The sequence below is a fragment of the Camelina sativa genome, chromosome 20 (genome assembly GCF_000633955.1).
Source record: "Camelina sativa cultivar DH55 chromosome 20, Cs, whole genome shotgun sequence".
Taxonomy (NCBI): domain Eukaryota; kingdom Viridiplantae; phylum Streptophyta; class Magnoliopsida; order Brassicales; family Brassicaceae; genus Camelina; species Camelina sativa.
In genome coordinates, this window is record NC_025704.1 from 8,194,060 (window position 1) to 8,209,227 (window position 15,168).

The 15,168-nt window shown below is 35.7% G+C and overlaps 3 protein-coding genes across 3 annotated transcripts in view; 1 reads left to right on the plus strand and 2 right to left on the minus strand.

Annotated features, from left to right (window-relative positions):
* LOC109131158 overlaps positions 1-1,979 on the minus strand; it is a 5,963-nt gene extending 3,984 nt beyond the window's left edge. Inside the window, exons 1-3 of the mRNA XM_019241823.1 lie at positions 1,647-1,979; positions 1,404-1,538; positions 1,086-1,283 (exon numbers count right to left, since the gene is read on the minus strand). Of these exons, the coding sequence (XP_019097368.1) occupies positions 1,086-1,283; positions 1,404-1,538; positions 1,647-1,979 (666 nt within the window). The remainder of the gene's footprint in view (positions 1-1,085; positions 1,284-1,403; positions 1,539-1,646) is intronic.
* On the minus strand, positions 3,447-4,455 carry LOC104772308. Its single transcript, XM_010496939.2, has 3 exons — positions 4,123-4,455; positions 3,739-3,858; positions 3,447-3,650 (listed from the first exon to the last, which is right to left on the minus strand). Exons 1-3 carry the CDS (start codon positions 4,432-4,434, stop codon positions 3,447-3,449), a joined length of 636 nt encoding a protein of 211 aa, XP_010495241.1. The 5' UTR covers positions 4,435-4,455.
* Positions 10,001-11,194, plus strand: LOC104772309 (peroxisomal 2,4-dienoyl-CoA reductase-like). Its single transcript, XM_010496940.1, has 5 exons — positions 10,001-10,072; positions 10,319-10,406; positions 10,483-10,625; positions 10,725-10,951; positions 11,041-11,194. Exons 1-5 carry the CDS (start codon positions 10,001-10,003, stop codon positions 11,192-11,194), a joined length of 684 nt encoding a protein of 227 aa, XP_010495242.1.

The window sequence follows — 15,168 nt, forward strand, 5'->3', positions numbered from 1 at the left end:
AAAATGTATGTTTTAATTTCTACATTGGCGGGATGGTAAAACTAAATTTATATAGATGATAAATTAATAATTTTTATTTGCTCACAATTATAATATTAAAATTACTACTTTATATTTCACAAAATAATGAATCAAATACAAGAAACAAACAATATAAAACTGTAATATAAGTTAATAAAAAAATAGACTAATAGATTTACAGAACAATTAAAAATAAATATTATCTCAAAAAAATATTTTTAAAAATATGTAACAATAAATTTTATTATTATATTAGAAATCTTTTAAAAAATGTTGACCCGTGCTTAAAGCACGGGGTATCTCCTAGTTATACTAGTATAGATACACTTATCAATTCCACATACTCTCCCTATCAGACAGTGAGAGTCATATCATATATTTTGATTCAAATAGAATATTGTATGGTGATCCAATCAATCAGACTTATCACTTACATTGTCCTCGTCTCTCATCTTTATTAGTCCAGTTTTTACCCGCTGGCCGGTGCTTCCAAAGTACCAAAATCGTAGATCCCGTAGAAAGGAATCCCAAGAAAGCTAAGCAACAGGCGAATTGTTTCATGATATGCTATTGAGTTTTGAAATTTGACATGCTACGTACAGCGAATCTTGTGGTGCAGAGAAACATCATAACATACGTACGTAAGATTTATTCCTTTGAGAAACGACAACTCTGACAAGTTTTCACCACCGTCACCGACTCACCGTAACTATAATATACTTCACGTATTTTAGATTACTACAAAGTACAAACTATAGTTCTTTTTTGTTTCATTATAGCAAGCGTTTTGATAATCCTTTGTATCAGTCGTTCCGTCTGAACAACAAAATTTTTGCCTCTACAAGTTATTTTTTCTAGCCAAGAAACCACTTGCCAAATGAGACCTTATCTGCTAGATAGATTAGCAAAAAGAGAACCACAAGGTTATATGCATCACTCCAGCGTATCCTTGTCTTCACTAGCCAAGCTACGCAATTTATAAAGAAAATAAATAACAAATCAAAACAAAAATATTCAAGAATAAAGAATCACGAGTAAAACACAAATAGCATATAACTAATTACCAGTGGTTTAGGGGCTGGTCTGCAGAGAATGGGAACAGGATCTCGAGAATCTCCAACGAAATTCATGGCCTTAGCCTGATACTCCAGGAGAGGCCCATTCGGATACTCCCGAGCCATAAACGTTATATACAGCTTCCAACTAGCTCCTCCAGCATTTCTAGTGGCTCTCACAATCCTTACGAATTCCACAGTTTTTCCCTTTAAGTAAGTAAGCAAGAAAAAGAAAAAAATGATCCAATCTTATATTTATTAGAGCTAGTTGACATATTCTGAAGAAAAAAAAAAACAAAGCTTTATTCTAATCGGAGTACAACTGACCTTAACCTCGTTGAGTTTCTTAACGCACATGGAAGCAAGACCCGCCAAATACTCCCTATTAGTCATGTTTCCATAAGCTGGTCCATCCAGGTTCTGAATAGCGCCAATGAAATTGAATGGATCTGGTTTAAACCCCTACAAAAAAAAAAGAGAGGAACACTTTTTAAGGAAATTGAAGGCAGACAGAGATATATAAATATATAGTAGTTTGTTTAGGAAGAAACGATGGCATTGAGAGATTACCCTATTTTCCAAAGCCTGGATCCTCCCTTCGCGGTATTCCATGTAATCATTCTCGTTAGCAAAGCTGTCACGAATCTCTGGATCTGATTCGTATTCCCGACCATCAAAGCTGTCCACATCCCACTCCGGTTCCGTTTCTTCCACGTCTTCTAACCGTCTGTATTTCCCGACCGTCACGCTTCCATCGCCTTCGCTCTCGGTTTCTTCACTTTCAGTTTCGCTTTCAATGTATTCTTCCTCGACCAAGTTTTGCTTTTCCATCGGCGAAAAGTTAAACTTGTCTGAAACTCGTTTCGCCGTCACATCGACATCGTAGCTCATCACGGTAGTCATCGCAGAAACCCTATAACTTATATTGATATATGGTATAACATTATATGGTATTTGGGCTACGGACCCATTAATTAACGACCTTCTTTTATGCGGTCCACTATATGACCGAACGTTTGTTTCGTAATGGAAGCTTGCCCATCTGTTTTAATTCAACGAAGACAAAGTTCTGTTTTCCAACTTTTTAAATTTCTCTTCTAAAATTAATAAAAAGATAAGAACCATCCCTATATATTAAGCAATAAATTAGCCAGTAAGAATTAGAGGATTGAAGGTGGGGTAAAAGTGTTCTCTCTTTGCATGAAAATCAGCCATAGAAATTGGCTAAACGTGAAACAAAAGCAAAAGAAATCGAATGAAAGGAAGATTCTTAGTGGCAGATGTCGTAGCTAGATGATATAACATATATATGCATATGATGCCTCACGGGGAGTTAGAACTAGGCAACTAGCTTGCCAACGTCCAGGCTCCAGCACAACTTCAACGCATGCATCATTGTCTTTGGGAGCCAATCTTCAACTAAAGAGAGAAGAGGAATATTAACCAAATTTAATCAAGATAGTCTTATAGTACTCTATACCGTGTTGTCTTATAGTACTCTATACCGTGTTTACTGCACTGCAAAACTTAACCGTTGACCCTTGTATACACCAATATATATCATTCAAAATTATGGTAGGAGCTAACACAAATAAATGAAATTCTTGATAATTTTGGATTATCTCCTACGGCTATATCATCAAATTACAGACCCCCAATTATTTCATCTCAGTTTTTCAGTCATCTCCATTAAAACTTAATTCCGGTTTGAGATAAAAATGAAAACTGTTGAAGAAGGTAAGAGCACGGAGAAAACCTTACAACAATGTGTTGCAAAAAGACCATAATTATAAAACACTCTGGTTAATATGTCATTCCAAAACATTCCCCGCATAAAAACATTAACCATTGATCTAAAATTGACCTTTTTTCTTGTTACTTCAATATATATGATTAGAGGAGGAAGCTTTGTGCGTGAGATATGCGCTAATTTTCCCAATGAGCTTTATTTTTTTTTAATGCACATGCTATACACAGCCTTGGTCATCAGGTGCATAGAAACACAAGATCATACATTTTGTCGAAACCAAATTCATTAAAGGTCATGATGACTCATGACTATATAGGTACGTGAATTTAACAAAATTGAGATGATCTGAACATGAGAGTCTGAGACCTCATACGTCACGTACACACTAACATTTTTGGATCTATCAAACATTAAATTTTTAGCTTTATAACATATAAAAACTATAACTTCAATGCATCTTAATATATTAGCCTTTGCTAGCAAGCGTCAACAATACACAACATCTACAATTCAGCCTGAAAGATTAAATGTTATCCCCCCGAGATCTCATGAAATTAACAAAATAAACAACAAGAAGACTAACAGAATACTCATGTACCTTTTAATATATATATATAGATCTAGAGTTGTGGTTTAGGACTTGGTCTGCAGAGAATTGGGAAAGGAGGTACCTCCGGTTCCATTATAAAGTGTAGCACCTTGGCTTGGTACTCAACAAGAGGCCCACCACGATACTCCCGAGCCATGAACGTGATGTACAGCTTCCATCTAGCTTGTCCACTTCGATTAACTCTCACAACATTCACCAATTCCAAAGTATTGTTCTGTAAAAACATAAAATAATATATAAACCCAAACGATCCAGAACATGGAAAATTCATATCCATCTTAATTCAACTTATACTAATTTACCTTGGTCTCGTTGAACTTCTTAACACAGACATTAGCAAGATCTGCAATTAAATCCCTATCACTCTTCTTCCTCTCGATATTTAGCTCGTAGATTCCGACCGAGGGATCAGGAAGAAAACCCTATATATAACAATACCACAAAATTAAATATATATTTTTTTCTTTCTGGAAAATATAAGTAAACAACATCAAATTAAGGCATACACAAATCTATAATCTACTGTTGCAAGTAAAAAAAAAGAAAAACGGATGAAATTGAAAAAATTACTTCACAAAAAGCAGATGGATTTTGCGGTGATTGAGAGACTAGTAAACTAAACGAAGAAGAGTTTGACTAAAACATATCAGTATACCAATAGATTGATTATATATATAAATATATACCTTACTCTCGAAAGCCTTAAGCCTGTTGTTGTAGTATATGTCGTAAAGTTGCTGGTTGGGAGAAAAACTACGAATCCTTGGATTGATTTTGAATTCGCGACCATCAAAGCTATCGTAGCCCCACTCTGGTTCTTTTGAAACGTATCTATACTGAATCCACTCGCTGTCCGTGCCGAAATCCATATCGATGTCGCTGCTACCGCTGCTATCTTCGTCTTCCTCCTCGTCGACCTTTTGGTTTTTGATACGCGAAGAAGAGTCAGCATCCTCCTCCAACGCCAATAGTTCCTTCGTCGAACCTCGTTTTGCCATTGATTCCGAAGAAACCCTAGAACAAACCGAGCTGTAGTTGGGAATTCCTTAATTCCAACATACTCAATACCCCTTGCTTTACTTGGTAAAGTATAACATGAAGTTACAGTTATGCCCTCACTTTCATTAAATAAACCGAAATAAGAAGGCATTTTTGTCGTCCAATTCATAAAAGAAGATAATTTTGTACAATCTGCCATGAACAGTCATCAACTTTCTTAGGAATGCCACTTTCAATATTTGCTTCTCCCGCCTGCCACACACACTGCAAGAAGACCTCTATACCCTCCATCAAGGGAATTTCACAAGAAATACCACTTTTAAAACAAAACTTATGAGAAATGCCAGTTTATATTTTTCTTTTCTAAACTACCACTTTTAAATTATATGCCACATATTAAAAAGACATAAATACCCTTAAACTAAAGAAACAAGAGAGATGAGACATGTGGTCGATTCTTTTTTGCGGCTTCCAATGGAACATTAATGACTCATTTCTCTTTTATTAGGTTGTGTCTGGATAGACAATATTTAAGATATTATAACATTGATTAATTATTGTCCATCCATAACATGGTAGACAATGTTATTATGAATCGTATTGTAGACAATGTAATTCTTGACATTGTTTTCTATCAAAATGTGGTAGGCAATCTATGCGATTAATGTAAGACAAACAAGTATTTTCTGCAGAAACTTTTTCATTGCTCATATTAGTGATTGACCAAAATATAGTACATTTAGAGGAACAAAAGAGTAGGGTTTACATAATAAAATTCTGAAGGTAGATAGACAAAAACGCAAGGAGGGACAACAAACAAACATGTCCACCGTAGATCAGTGCATTTGTTGTCAGCAGACCTGAAATGGATACAAAAAATGGTCAAACCAAACAGATATAGTCCACTTAAGAGAACGAAGGACATAATAGTGGTGGACAAAAACCTTGCATGTTAAAATTGGTCCACTGGAACTGCAGACCTGCTAGAATTTTTTTTTTGTTATCAATTGACATAAAGGGTCAAACCAAACATATATACTCCACTAATTAAGAAAACGAAAGACATAATAGTGATGGACAAAAAGTTTGGTTGTTGAATCTGGTCCACCAGAACTGCAGACTTGCAATGAGTACAATTTTTTTATTAGCAATAGACAGAAAGGTTAAGACCAAACCGATATGGTCCACTTAAGAGAACAAATAACATAATAGAGGTGGACAAAAATCCTTGCTCGTTGGATCTAGTCCACCGAATTTGCAGACCTGTAGTGTTGACATTTTTTTGTTTAGCATTGCACACAAAGGGTCAGGTCAAATGGATTTGGTCTACTTAAGAGAACGAATAACATAATAGTGGTGGACAAAAACCTTGGATGTTGGATCTGGTCCACTGGAACTGCAGACCTGCAGTGAGTACAATTTTTTTTGTTAGCAGTAGACACAAAGGGTCAGACCAAACATATATGGTTCATAAACAGAACGAATGACATAATAGTGGTAGAGAAAAACCTGGGTTGTTGGATCTGGTCCACCGTTTCTGCATATAAAAAATTTCTCCATTATGTGTGGGCGGCGGACTGAAGCAGATGGAGTTTGGCATAGAGAGATTCAATTTGTGCCAGCGACAGACTGAAAGAATATGAGATTGAAGAATATGAAAAGTTGAGAGAACCTGAGATAGAAGAAACAGAAAGTCAAAAGTTAGAATGAAGAGAGAGAATTGTGTTTTGGAGAAATAATTAGGTTTATGTTTCAAAAGAAAAAGGGTATAAAAGTCTTTTGACTATGGAGTTGTGGCAGGCGGGACAATGAGTAGGAGAAAATGGCATTAAACAAAATGGTTGGTACTGTTCATGGCAGTATTGACAAATTTCTCCTCCATCAATTTGTCCCCAAAATTAAATAAAAGAATTTTTTTTTTAAATATAATTGTAATACAATTTAATTGCTTCTTAAAACGCAACTCGTTTCTTCTTCTCTCTTCAGAAACTCATTTCTTCTTCTCTTCTCAGAAAGATTTGCTTCTTCGCCTCTCTCGTGTTATTATTCTCTCCTTCGTTACTTCTTTATCGCCGAAAATCCGCCTAAACTGCCCGTCGTCTTAGGGTGTCATAATGAATTACTTATTACAGTCACTTCTACGGCCGAATCTTTCGCTTCTTCTGCCTCCACCCGCCGCAGTTGGCAAGACAGGGGAACCTACTTATTATGTAATTCATCATTATGTCTCCAATGTAGATCTGATGGCGATGTAGGAACTGAGAATGTTCTACCTTCGTTGGACCAGTTTCAACAATCAAGGTATGTGGACTGTAATTTTGTCACTTGTTTGTTTTAGTGGAACAGATTTAATAGATACAGTAGGTTTCCACCATTAACATGTTTATCCCTAATGCAGCTCTGATGACAATGCAAGCGCAAGACCTATCATAGATAAGGTGGACCAGTTACAGCAGCCAAGATATGTCTACCCCTGTAGTTTCTTTCGGTCTTCTTGAGTGGAACAGACTAAACAGCCCTGGTACATGTCCATCAAAACCATGTCCACCATTATCTTATATGTCCTCCATTCACATGTTCATATTTGTTTGGTCATCCATTCTTTATTGTGACAATTGTTATTCAAAATCTGTATGTATATCGCTTAACCAATAACTAAATATCTCGTCACTGCAGTAATGTTGACGGGGTCCTCACTAACAATAATGTGGCCATGGTGGACCAGATCAGACAACAAAGGTAGATGTCCATTCTTTGATTGACCATTTTTAACAACAAAATATGCATTAGTCTATTATTGTACAAAAACACTAAATATTTTACTAATATGGCTGTTATCCGTCGAACAGTTTGGGTGATGTTTCGATTGCCACTGGTGAAGTTTTTGGGGACAATAGTAATTTGTTGCCCGAGGAAGCTACTAAGGTGGAGAACCTTTACTATAATGTAACATCTTTCCGCGTATGTCCGTCCCATGCGGCGAACATGTATTTCTGTTGTTTTTGTCTAGCTTTCCGCGAATGTCTGTCCCAGGTGGTGGACATTGTTTTTCTAATATTTTCTTCTACTTTTTCGCGTATGTCTGTCTCACGCGGTGGACATGTATATCTGTTGTTTATGTCTATCTTCATTATGGATTTACAACCAATGTAGTATTTTTTAGTCTACCTTATTGCCATCTCTCTATTACAATATGCCGATAGACAATTTAATAAAACTTGTCCATAGACAGTCTAATGCTAATAGACATTCTAATGCCGATAGACATTCTAATGCTGATAGACAATCTAAGAATAATGTTGTCTACCCCATCTTTCTATTGTCTACTTTCTAAACAATAATTGTCCACCATGATCACTCAATAGTCTACAAGCTGATCTTCTCCCAAACTCCTTGTAAACCCAAAAATATTCTCCAAATTTTCCTTCAGCTCTTTTTTTGGTCATCCAATGTTTCTAGACCAAAAAACCTTCTACAAATAACAAATATTATGTCCATAAACAATAGACAAAGAGGGTTCTCCACCAGAAGATAACATGATTTGTCCATCTCCGTCGACCAACTTCGCATTCCCGTTTTTATCACTAGCGATAGACAATACCTTTTGTCCACCATCAGTAGTCAACGCTTTCTTATTCTTTAGTGAAATGTACAAATACAGTCCACCACACTCTTCATTCTTCACTTTAAACTATTGAAACTCAACATCACTGCCTACTGAAACAGGGGGCATCTTACCTTGTGTGAAGACAATTGTGTCTCTTGGGTGCCAAAAGCTTAACTCTGTGTTGCTTTCCTCTTGTTTGACACCCAACAGCTCTCCTATTTTAGCCTTCACCCCTACAAACGTTGTCTCTCTGTCGATAGACAAAAATCTTGTCATTTTCCAATGACGGACAGAAAAGTCCCACAACCCAATATCTGAACATTTTGTCCATTCACCCACTAAAACACACACTCTACCGTCCATCTATAGAAACATCGATTACATGTTTGAACACAATTTACGCAATTCTTTTGCAGGTTCCCAGATTAAATGTGAGGACATGCTTCTTTAATGCGAATACATATCTCCGATTGTCCGATAACCACCAACTTTACCTCCTCTTCACCAATTCTCTTCTTCATATTTGTTTAGGACAGTCCTAAACAATGGCATTATTAACTCTCAATAACTCCTCTTTAACACAATAAAACACTAAATTGGCAGCCCTTCTACGCCATTAATAGACGTCCCATCGTCATTAATGTCGTCTTTTTGAAATTGTGAGTGTCTTCTCTTCACCTCTTTTAACAAAAGGATATTTTCGTCATTTCCTCTATCCTTAAACAAACGAAACTGGTATTTTGTAGAAGTAAATAAGCATTTCTAAGAATTTTTTTTAAATAAAATGGCATTCTTAGCTAAATTCCCTTAAAAAAATTCTTCTTATATGCGGCTCACTAACGTTTTAGTAAATATACACTTATCAATTCCACATACTCTCCCTATCAGACAGTGAGAGTCATATCATATATTTTGATTCAAATAGAATATTGTATGATGATCCAATCAATCAGACTTATCACTTACATTGTCCTCGTCTCTCATCTTTATTAGTCCAGTTTTTACCCGCTGGCCGGTGCTTCCAAAGTACCAAAATCGTAGATACCGTAGAAAGTAATCCCAAGAAAGCTAAGCAACAGGCTAATTGTTTCATGATATGCTATTGAGTTTTGAAATTTGACATGCTACGTACAGCTAGTCTTGTGGTGCATAGAAACATCATAACATACGTACGTAAGGTCATGTTTATCGGGAGTTCATAGCAAGGTTCTTAGAGTTTTTGTGACAAAAAAATAAATAAAAAAACAAAAAACCAGAAGAGGCTCTCTTATATAATAGACTCAAATCGTTTATAAGAGACGCTACATGTCCTTATATTGTTGGCGGACAGAATAATACAAAAGCAATTTTTTTTTTTTGAGACAATTAATCTCTTCTCTCTTTCTCTCTATTTCTCTCGCGATCAAAGTTTCGATCCGACAAAGAAAGGTCTGCTTTAATCGGAGGTTATAGAATCAATGGAGTGTTGGGTCGGAGGCGATTTGAATCGGCGGATTCCAAACCCTTCCTTCTGATTCCAAATTCCTCTAAACTCGATTTCTTTTCCTCTCTCTCTCTTTCTCTCATGATATGCTGAAACGACAAAGGAATTTGGAATCAGAAGGAATAATTTGGAATCGATTGATCTGGAATCAGAGGAAGGGTTCTGGTATGATCCATCTTTTTGATATTGTTAGTGGCGAATCCTTAATCGCTTGTGTGTGGTTTTATTTTGACAGATTTGGGTCTGCTTTTTTCTCAACTTTTATTGCTTTGAATCGTTTTTCATGTGGAATCCTTAATCGCTGGTGTTTTGTTACTACTCTTTGTTTTGGCTCTCATGGTTTCTGCATTCAGTAATGGCTTTTCATAAATTTGTAGTTCCTGATTAAGTTGTTGGACAATCTAAAGCTGAAGCTTCTAAAGAAGGGAGGACCTTAGCAGATTTTTACTATGGGTGTTTGGGATATTCCGTCTACATGACTGAGAAAGACTCATCTGCCATTAAGCAACATACAAAGACTCAACTTCCCTTTTGTGTTGGCCTTGAGGTTTGTTGCTCATATCCCTTTTCTCGAGTATTCATTACATTGCTTTTGAAAGTTAGATAATTATGCCATGGTTAGGCTTTCTTGTCAAACTATTTGTTGGTCCATGTGTATGTATGCATTATTTTGAAGACAGTATCATCTTCTGCAAAAATGGATAATGGTATTGGTATTGACTTGACTGCCTAATTGATTCTGCGTGAATACAAAACCTCAAAGTTAGATAACTCTTAGGTCTACAGTAATTAGTCTGGTAAAATTGATGTTCTTGTTAACGCTGCTGCTGGCAATTTCCTCGCTGCTGCTGAGGATTTGTCTCCTAATGGCTTCAGAACAGGTTCGGTTCACTTTTTGATTAATGATTTGAGAGGAATTGTGCCTGAGGTTTTGTCAATTTGAGTGTGTTCGTTTAGCTAAAGGAAACGTTTGTATTGTGTGTGTGTGCAGTCTTGGGCCTGGGAGAGACTCATCAACTGGTGGTGGTTTGATTATTAACATAAGTGCTACTTTGCACTACACGGCTTCTTGGTACCAAATTCATGTTTCTGCTGCCAAGGTAATTTCCTTTGTATGGTTAGGAAATCAAGAACTAAGTAACTGGAATGTAGCAAATGTAGCAAATGGGAATCTTAGGAGTTTTTGAAACTTGAAACAGGCTGCAGTTGATGCTACGACAAGAAACTTGGCATTGGAGTGGGGAACTGACTACGATATTAGAGTAAACGGGATTGCACCAGGTCCCATTAGAGGTACACCGGGAATGAGTAAACTTGTACCTGAGGAGATTGAAAACAAAACCCGAGAGTACATGTCTCTTTATAAACTCGGAGAGAAATGGGATATCGCAATGGCTGCACTCTACCTCAGCTGTGATTCTGGTATGCTGCTGAGTGAAATCACTGTCTTTTAGTATTAAACATATAAATTGGTAGATGCTGATAATAAATAATTGCATGATTTGTTTAAACAAGGAAATTTGTGAACGGATTGACAATGGTGGTAGATGGAGGACTGTGGCTTAGCAAACCTCGCCATTTGCCCGAAGAAGCTGTGAAGCAACTCTCTCGTGCAGTGCAGAAGAGGTCCAGGGCCAAGCCTGTTGGTCTGCCAACCAGCAAGCTTTAGAGTTCAGATCATTTGGGTGTCAGTCAGATCTCATAAAATTGTATCGGGTTATTGAATTACATTTGGAGACAGGGAAAATGATATTATCATGATGATGTAGATCAAACTATCTTAAATTTGGAGCAAATCAGTATTAAAATGATATTATCATAATGTTGTAGATCAAACTATCTTAAATTTGGAGAAAATCACTATTAAAATTAATCATTCTCTCCATTTATAAATTGCACTTCTGTTGTAATATGTATTAATGTTTTTATTATGTTTTGTATGTTTGAAAATTAATTAAAATGCATTATTTTCTAATTTTATAAAATCTTAAATATTTACACATTTATACCACTTCTATTCTATTTAAAAATTTTCAATTTTAAAAAACAATATTTTCAAAAATAAGAAACCCAAAATAAGAACCTACCAATAAAAGAGAAAATTTTATCTAATAGATCATGGGTTCTTATATTCCAAACAGTACACAATTAATTCATGAAAAAATTAAGAAGAGAAAAGTATCAATTATGCCACGAACAGTGGCAATCTTTCTCTTTTATGCCATTTTCACGAAACCCTTCTCCCGTCTGCCACAAAGGATTCTAAAACTACCCTTTTACCCTTATTTCTTATATTTTCTTTATTCCAAATTATTATTTTCTTCTCTCTTCATAAAAGATAAAAGCGTTTTCTTTCTCTTCATAATCCTCAACTTTTTATTTTTTGTCGACTTTCCATCTTCTCTTTCTTCAATATCAAGCCGTCGACTGAATCTTCCATTTCTTTGAGTTTTCCTGCATCCAATGATGAATTTTGTCATCTAGTCGAATCCTCTGCCTCCGTCCACCGTGACCGGGGAAATATCTGAGACGAGTTTCAGAGTTCCTAGACACAATTCTTCAACTGAGACCTTCGTCTGATCCGCCTACCTCCTCTGTGGCAGGCGAAACCGCTAAGTCTAGTTCCAGAGTTCTTATACCTGACAGCGGGCATGCAAAAGCGTAGGTCTGCAGATCCGATGGACTAGATCCAGCCGACCAGGTTTTGTCCATCCCTATTATGTCCTTCGTTTTCTTAAGCAGACTTATCTGTTTGGTCATCCGGTTTGTGTCCATTGCTAACAATAAAACTTGTCCACACTGCAGTTATGCAGATCCGGTGGACCAGATCCAGCCGGCCAGGTTTTTGTCCATCCCTATTATGTCTTTCGTTCTCTTGAGCGCACTATCTCAGTTTGGTCATTCGTTTTGTGTCTGTTGCTAACAATAAAACTTGTCCACACTCCAGGTTTGCAGATCCAATGCTCGATGGACCAGATCCAGCCGACCAAGTTTTTTTCCACCACTGTTAAACTTGTCCACAATATGGGATCTGGTGTCTGGTAAACCAAATCCAACCGACCAGGTTTTTCTATTGGCGATAAACATACTAATGTTGATGGACATGTCTTTCTGTTGTTTTCGTCTACCTCCCCGCGTATCTCTGCCCCATGCGGTGGAAATTGTTACTCAAAAGTTTTTGTCTACCTTTTCTTTTCTTCTATCTCTATCCTAGTCGATGGACATGTATTCTTGTTGTTTTTGTCTATCTTTAATATAAATATACTACTAATGCAGTTTTTTTTGTCTACTGCATTGTCATCTCAAAAATGAGACTTGTCCATATACATTATTATGCCGATAGACATTTGAATTCTGATAGACATTATAATTCCGATAGACAATCACAAAGCCATCTCCAACAGACAATGTTCTTGGACCAAAAAACCTTCTTTGACAACAGACAAGTGAATTTGCAGGTGCCCAGATTAAATGCCAGAATATTATTTCTTTCTTAAATACCATTATCTCTTTTTTAAACCTATGAAGCACACTGGTCCACTAATGAGACGGAAGGACATAATATTGTCCACTAACCTGTTCAGACGTTTAATCTGGTCCACCGGAGGCCAATAAGATTGGTTTGCGACAGAAAGCCTGCAGGGTGGAGAAAATGGTTTCATGTTACTGATGGACAAGGGTCGTCAACCAAGCGGTGTCCATTACGAGAGCGAATGATATAATTGGGATTAACAACCGTTTTCAACCAAGCGAATTTTGTCTACTAAAGAACGAATGCCATAAATATGGTGGACAAAACTTTTCGGACAGTAAATGTGGTCCACTAGAGGCAGATAAGATCGGTACATGCATAATCAGACTTGGTGATGGACAAGTAGAGTCAAACCAAGCAGTTCTGATCCACTTTAGAGGTCGATGGACAAATTGGAGATGGACTAAACATGATTGAGCATTGGATCTGGTCCACCATAAGTTCACGAGATGTGACTTTTTGTGCCGCAAAATTCACCACACCTCCAATTTTTTTTTCTTAAATCATCTCTTTTTTATTTTAAGGGTATATTGGTCTTTTCATTCTCTACTTACCCCACAAAACTGGCATTTTTGGCAAGAGAATAAAAAACTGGCATTTGGGAGAAATTTTTAAACAAAAATGGCATTATTAATAAAAATCCCAATTAAGAACTCCCCTTATATGAAGGGTTTTAATCTCGGGACCTCTCTACTCTCCACAAGTAATTCTGAAACGCTCCTCTTCTAAAATCTAATTTTGTTTCGATTTATTTTAAATCAGAAAATAAAAGAAAGACTTCATAACCCTTAAAAATATATAGGATTTACGACCCAGCCAATCTAATCGGATCTTCAATTACCCGAATCCATTGTGTTTGGGTTGAATCCATCTCAAACGATTAACAATTCTTTTTTTTCTGAATTTTCTGGAAATTGTCTCTTTGACACAATATAAAACCCAACTCATTCTTTTCCTCTTATCTAGGTAAAGTTACGCAGAACTCCAAATTTGTATAAACTCATTTCAGTTTTTTCTTTCTGATTGATTTGAGATTTTTTTTCTCAAAATCGTGTACAACTAAGAATCGATTGGTCTATATTTCAGGATTTATGAGAAAATCAATTGGTTTATAGGTTTGTACAAAAAATCTGAGCAAACATGGAGACCACATTCGTTTAGATGCAGTATAATTGATGAAAAGAAGAATAGTCACTGGATCCAATTGATTTTGAAGAAACAAAGCTAATATAATGGGGATTCAACGATATATCTCTTAACTGTGGACAACTATGTATAACTTGATATAACTACGTTAATTTTGTAACTTAGAAGTTTCATAAACTAAAATGTACAATTTGGTAAAACTTGGTGCAACTTCGTATCTCAGTTGTGTCAGTTGTACTAGTTGTTCCAGTTGTACAAACTCAAACCGAATTTCAAATTCTCATATACTAAATCGAACATATAACTGTTGAATATTAGTTTGATTAAAAAATTGTCGAATATTAAAATTGAATCTAAAAATCTTAGATCTGATATCGAATCTCAAATTATCAAAACCTAATAAGTGGGTAAATAAGGATTAGTTGGAAAGAGAGTTAAAATTGAAAAAATGATTTTTTAAAATTTATTTGAGCAAAATTCCTTGAAATTTGTGAGAAAATGTGGGTCACATGGCAAAATCATAAACTGCACGTGTACACATACCGCCGCCAAACATAACATGTAACGCCGCAAAAAAAAAAAAACACACAGTTATTCCTAGTTTTCAAGTTGTACCCACATACACATAGTTGTACTTTTTAAAATTTTGGTGTATAATCAGTTATACTTAGATTTAAACAAAACATTTTTAGTTGGATCCAAGATTTTAATTATTGTAGGAATATTTCCTATTTTTTCATGCAAAAATATTTGTCAAAATAGTTTTGCTTTGTGTTTTGCAATGTAATAGGGATAACAATAAGAAAGCCATATTAAAAATATAAGGTCTTTCTTGTACAAAAATGTATTTAATGAAGACTATTTTATAAATTTTGTTTAAACTAATGTAATTTAAGAAAATTTGTTAAATTGGTTATATTTATTAAGTGCATATGAAAATTTATAAATTTCTAACTATTTTCAAT